The 6,352-nt window shown below is 33.9% G+C and overlaps 1 protein-coding gene across 1 annotated transcript; it reads left to right on the top strand.

Moving 5' to 3' along the window:
• The first annotated feature begins 2,235 nt into the window (after positions 1–2,235).
• Positions 2,236–3,206, top strand: LOC110413944 (signaling peptide TAXIMIN 1). Its single transcript, XM_021424975.2, has 2 exons — positions 2,236–2,607; positions 2,841–3,206. The coding sequence occupies exons 1-2, from the start codon at positions 2,501–2,503 to the stop codon at positions 2,962–2,964; spliced, it is 231 nt and encodes a 76-aa protein (XP_021280650.1). The 5' UTR covers positions 2,236–2,500; the 3' UTR covers positions 2,965–3,206.
• Positions 3,207–6,352: the final 3,146 nt, after the last annotated feature.

Raw genomic sequence — 6,352 nt, 5'->3', positions numbered from 1 at the left:
GCAGTGCAGGTTGTGGGTAATAGATAGCAAAACAATTCTTACACCAACATCTACAACCTAGGGTGGAGGAACCATCCTAACTTCTCATAGGGTTACAATTAGTGGTCATCTTTAGGTCAAAGGTTGAACATGCCTTTTGAGTTCCAATAGTAAGCAAAACCACCCATCCAAGAAAGAAACCATCTATAAAGGATTTTTTTATGCAATTCATGACAAAGAATGATGCCATCATTGAAAATCATCAACTATTATTCAAAGCCAAATGGCATCAATTCGAAACCTTAAGACCTAAGTTGGCCAACTTGCCATCTCATTAAACAATAGAGCTCAAGGAACAATACCTAGTGTTATAGACACAAGTCTGATGAGGGAAGGTAAAGAACAAGTCATGGCCATTACCTTGAGGAGTGAAAAAGAGGTTGAAAGCAACTCCAAGCAAGTTGAGCAGTAAAGAGAGTTAGTCAGGAATAAAACCAAGATTGTGAATATTGACAAGAAGTTTCAAGAGAAGAATACAAAAGCAAGCCCTCCACCATCACTTTTTCCTCAACGCCTTCAAAAATAGAAACTTGACAAGCAGTTCCAAAAGTTTCTTAAGGTATTCAAGAAGTTGCACATCAATATCCCTTTTGTCAAAGCTTTGGAACAAATGCCAAGCTACGTGAAGTTTTTGAGAGATATCCTGACTAAGAAGAGGAAACTGGAAAACTTTGAAACAGTTGCACGTACTAAGGAGTGTAGTGCTATAATCCCAAATAAGCTTCCACCAAAGCTTAAGGATCCAAGGAGTTTTTCTATCTCTTATAGTATTGGCAAATTTAAATTCTATAAAGCTTTGTATGATTTTGGTGTTGGTATTTCAATTATGCCTTTATTAATTATTGGGAAACTTGGACTTAATGAGATATAACTTATTACAGTTTCTTTGCAGTTAGTAGATAAACGATCAAGTACCCAATTAGGGTTATAGAGGACATGTTGGTTAAACTTGGGCATCTTTACATTCTAGTGGACTTCATTATGTTTGAGATGGAAGAGGATGTGCAAATTTCTTTAATCTTAGGACATCCATTCTTAGCTACCATAGGTGCAATCATTGATGTAAAAGAAGAAAAAATAATATTGAAAGCTGGAAGGGAGGTAGTTGAATTTATTATTTTTAATGTGACTAAATATACTTTACCCACAAATCATTGCCAGAAAGCTTGATGAAGCTAAAGGTAATCTTACTCCACGACCTATTAGTAAGCAAGTACCAACTTTTTAGTCAAAGGCATCGCCACCACATATGAAAACTAAGCAGTTTTATGATAAGCATAATCCACCACCCTCTAGTGATCTTGATTTTAAGTTTGGACAACAAGTAGTACTATCTAGTTCACATTATTCATACTTAAATAAATGTGCACTTGGCAAGTATAGAAATTTACTTGAAAAAACTTTTTAATTCTACCAAATAGAGAAATAATCTTTTTTTCTTGTTAATTATTTGGTTACTTTTAACTCATTATAATTTTACTTTTAATTATTTATTTCTTTATTTTAAATTTTAACAAAAATAAATAAATAGAAGTATCAATAGTTGTAATATAAGAGAGTGCAAAGGGTCGATTATATATTAATATAATTTTTTATTAAAGGGAATTAAAATCTTCATTAATACTACAAAAGCTTTAAAAAAAAAACTTTATATTCAAAAGAATAATAATAGTGCTAAACTAAATGTTCTTCGTTTGTTCTTCCCAATTTTCACAATAAAAAAAATAAATAATAAAAAAATTCGTAATTCTGTCTACGTAATTGGAATGCGATCTAGTGATGTATTAACCATATTTTACTTTAGTGTCTCTTTCCATTTGAAATTCAGATGCTAGTAATTAACTTTAATTTAAAACAACTATTTACATTTCCTTATAATCCTTTGTTTTGAAAATACATTATTAAGTATTATTGTTTTACTAAAATTCATTTAATATGTTCAATTAAGAAAAATTTAGAAATTTAGGATTCAAATGTATAAAAAAAATTAAATATAAAAGTTTTATTATCTTTTAATATAAACTTTAAGAACCGTGATCTCTTGTGACAACAGAAGTCAAATACGAAATTTTATATAACCAAAAATAAAAAACACTCTATATTTTATCATAGCACAATATCTATATCAAGTTTACTTTTAATATTAGCACGAACTATCTTATCCAATTCTAGAAAGAAACAGATCCTACTACTTCCTTTTCTGTCGTATTCTCGTAGCCTTTTTGGATTACACTTCCAAGTTACCATTTACAATTACCCGAAATAATCAGTTACAAGTTAAGTTGCATGGTAATCAGCTCAATTATTTTCAATCCAACAGTCTTGGTGGGTGCTTCCAGATCTGACGGTTTACATGTTAATATCTTAACGGACTGCACTACAGGAGCAGATTCTAGTGTTCGCCGGACGGAGTAGTAAGATTGTAAGATAAAAGCAACTTTCGATCAAGCAACCAACAATCATGTGCTGTGATGGAGATTGCAGGCCACTGGGCTTCCTCCTGGGCCTTCCCTTTGCTTTTCTCTCTCTCATCGTCTCCATTGTTGGAATTGTTGTTTGGATCGTCGGGTTAGTCCTGTCCCCTTGGCTTCCTTCTGCTGTTTGCTGCTTTTGACAATATTTGGGATCTAGGTTTTTGTTCGAATTTTCTTTTCCAATCTCTTGGGGCTTTATTTGAATGCCTTTCAATTAATGAAAATCTGATCTTTATAGATTGTAACTGTAAAATTTTCTACTCTGCTATTTTGAATGCTCTTTGGCTTCTGGGTATTTGATTTTTCTGCTGCCTTGGGTTTTGGCAGGTTGTTGTTGACGTTGGTCTGTCCCTGTTGTTTGTGCGTGACGGTTCTAGTGGAGCTGGCGCTGGAGTTGGTCAAAGCTCCAATTCATGTCATGGAATGGTTCACTGAACAGATCCCTTGTTAATTGGTCTCCAATCCAATCCACACCGACTGGAGTCCTCTGGTTTATTTTACGGTGTTTTGTGCATTATTATGTACCATATGTTGCTTGCTTTGCCTTACGTATCTTCCGGATCTATTTCTAGTTATTCTGCTACTTGATTATTGTTAGGGTGAAATTTGGGCAAAATTTCATTTCAGGTTTCTTCACTACTGGTCATATATACTTTTATTTTATATAGTAATGGGACTTTGATTTCTGGCTGATGTATGAGGATTTCCTGTACTTCCACACAAGGTAGAACACCAATTTCTCATTGCCTTTCATCTTTAAATACTGTATTAAGTATTTCTTTATGGGAAATTTTGTTAAACCTTGTTTTTGGTCGTGGCTTCCTGCAAAAAGTGGAATCAAAGTTGACTGGTAAAGAATTGTGTAGTGAAGAAGCATCGCTTGATTCGAATGGATGGAAAGAAAAATACTAGTAAAAAGTGGTTTAAGGGATTAAAGCCTGCTTACTTTCTGGGAAATTCATTTTCCCTATTTACCATTTTCTGGCTAAGGCCTTGCAGGGGAGAGAGACAAAGAGAACGGAGAAGAGAAGACGGTAGGATGTCACTGTCAGTGAATAAATTATGCATGTTGACCACGGAGTGGTCTTGACACGTAGGCGGGTACCGAAGAGAAGAAGAAAGAAATTTCAGTTGCAATTGAGTTTATATTTCATACAAAATCAAAATAATTTTGTGGATGCGCTGAAATTGTGATGAGGTTATAAAATTGACCTTTTGTTGGGTTTGGCTCCCGTCCAGTGGAACTCCTATCCCGTACTTTCCAATACTGTCTTAGATTATTTCCACTTGTATTGTTTATTTGTAACGGTCCAGATTAAACTTCAGTTCAAACTTTATCGTTTGCCTTCGTTTTTCAGCCATCAACAATCCAGATTATCACTTCCAACATCCAACATTGTGAATCGATTGCTGTTGTGATCTCTTAATGATTTTTTAATATAATCAGCACTAGTTTAATTGCTACAACAGCCCAAATTGCATCGCCATATTTCCTTGAAGTGGATAATACTTGAACAAATTTGAGAGGCTTAACAAATCCTATGCAAATTTATTGTGGCATAAGAACAAACTCTTGTGCTAAAGAGAAGACAGATACATGAATGTAAATAACTTTTGCTCCTAAGCACAAACAAAACCATAAAGCAATCAACTAATTTTATCCAAGTCAGATTCAAACATGCAAAAAATATATAGAAGGGGTAGATGGTTTATTGTTAAGCAAGGTGATGTGGGAATGCGAAGCATTGGAAAAATGTAATGGAGAATGAGAAATTATCATGGAGAAGATAAGACGATGTAAATCGAACTCCAAATTCAAGTTCGTCGGGGACTGGCAGTGCATCGTCATGGAAAGAGAGAAGGTTTGTCTTGACTCATAAGCAAGAAAAGGTCATCAATTCACGCATTTAACTTATTTACTTCACAAGAAGTTTGGATTTAATTCGGGTACCATAATTTTTATAGATCAAGTCTTTTATGTTTTTATAAATTTGTCAATATCAATTCAATTGTTAGCACTGTAAAAATTATTCATTCAAACCGTTGACATGGCATCTGATTGGGCTGATAATGAGCTTTTTGCGTTGACATGGCACGAAATGCTAGTGTGGCCTAAAATGTTGATGTGGATTTTTAGAGGGGTTTAGGATGGCCATGTGACATTTAATGGATACCAATCAAAAAATTGAACCCAATCACATCTATTGGCTTTAAAATTGACCTTATTTTGAATTGACAAAATTAAATGATCAGAATTAGTTAAACAAGTCACTTAACATGTTTTTTGAGTTATGAAAATATCCCTTAAAGTTTTAGAAATGTTTTTGCAAAGATGATGTGTATAAAAGAAGTTCAAAAAGCACTCAGTTGTCAAAATTCAGCTATTGGGATTAACCTTCCATTTTTGATAGGTCAATACTTGTGAAACAGAGAGCAAAAATTCATCTACTATAAGAAGAAGGATTGCAATGCAATGCCCCCTATTTTTTATGTACACTAAAAATGATTTATAAAATATGTGGAGTCTTAAGGGCTTTGATGATAAGATACGTATGCCAAGTGTTTGAAAGTATATATATTGACACTTAGGCAAAACTTTGAGGAAATATGTGATAAATTTCATAATTTGACGTTTCGATACAAGTTTGATGTTATGTTTGTGGATTTATGTGTATGGGATTAATTTAAATGAATGATTTCAGTTGTAATATCAGTTGAGAATAGTATTGGAATATTAAACTTGGACTTTGGAGTGTTTGGGAAACTTAGAACTGGTGACAGGGGTGAAAGTATCAATACATAACCCAATGTCTCGATACATTCATGGTAGGATGAACAACAAAGGCCCTAGGAAGAATATTTTATCGATACATTTGAGAATGTATCGATAGATTGGGCTAAAGATGAACGTGTATCAATACATTATTCAAAAGTATAGATCCATTTGAAGCAGAAAGCAACTAGGGCCATTTTGCCCAAAATGTATTGATACATTAGCCCAATGTATCGATACATTCATTCAAAATTAAGGCAGATGTATCGATATGTTGCCAAAATGTATTGATACATCAAAGAAGAAGGGCAAAAATAAAAAGAGGATTTCGGGCTATTTCGCTTAACCCTTTCTTTCTCTAGAAACTCGAAACCCTCAAGCCGCAAATGGATTTTTGAAGTGATTTGAAACTATTTAGAGCTTGAGAAACCATTTTGGAGGTAAGATTTAACGCTTTTACCGATTATTTTCCAATTTATTCAATTAATAGTTTTGAATCTGACTTTTCTCCAAATTTGGTATTTTTCCCTCTTTCGCTTGGATTGAGGAATTTGGAACTAAGACTTATGCAATCGAGCTTACAAGGTATAGGTTTATCTCACGAATGAAGGATTTAAGCTTAAATAATTGGATTGCCACGATTTAGTTAATCGTGTGAAATGTTGGCATTTTTCGAAAGCCAAAAATAAATAATCTTTTGATGTTCTAATGTGTTTGAAGGGGGGAAACAGAGTTAAATCAACTCATTGGCAAGCTAGATGACAATCGAAGGCTAAGGATTAAAACTTGGCAGGGAGTCCCTCGTATTGTCACTGTGAGTGGGTTTAGTTTAATATGCATGTAAAGCATGACGCATGAAAGATGCGCTGCACTGGTATAGAATGAAATATGTATGCCCAGACAAATGAACCTAAACTAGAGAACAATATATGTGTATATGTATATATGTGAATTGTGTGCAATTGTGTGCTGTGATGTGAGCCATATGGGTGGCCTACGTTGTGTGTGTGCCTAGATGATAACTCTATTATATAGAGTTATTTTGACTCATTTTGGGAGCTTAAGT

The sequence above is a fragment of the Theobroma umbraticum genome, unplaced genomic scaffold (genome assembly GCF_002168275.2).
Source record: "Theobroma umbraticum cultivar Fairchild unplaced genomic scaffold, ASM216827v3 scaffold_4.1, whole genome shotgun sequence".
Lineage (NCBI taxonomy): Eukaryota > Viridiplantae > Streptophyta > Magnoliopsida > Malvales > Malvaceae > Theobroma > Theobroma umbraticum.
Note: the sequence above shows the minus strand (reverse complement) of the source record. Positions and strands in the feature narration are given on the sequence as shown.

Excerpts from the sequence above, each read along its gene's own strand:
- LOC110413944 (XM_021424975.2), top strand. The coding sequence starts at position 2,501 with ATGTGCTGTGATGGAGATTGCAGGCCACTGGGCTTCCTCCTGGGCCTT. Across the intron at positions 2,608-2,840 it reads ATTGTTGTTTGGATCGTCGG|GTTGTTGTTGACGTTGGTCT; the intron begins GTTAGTCCTGTC and ends GGGTTTTGGCAG.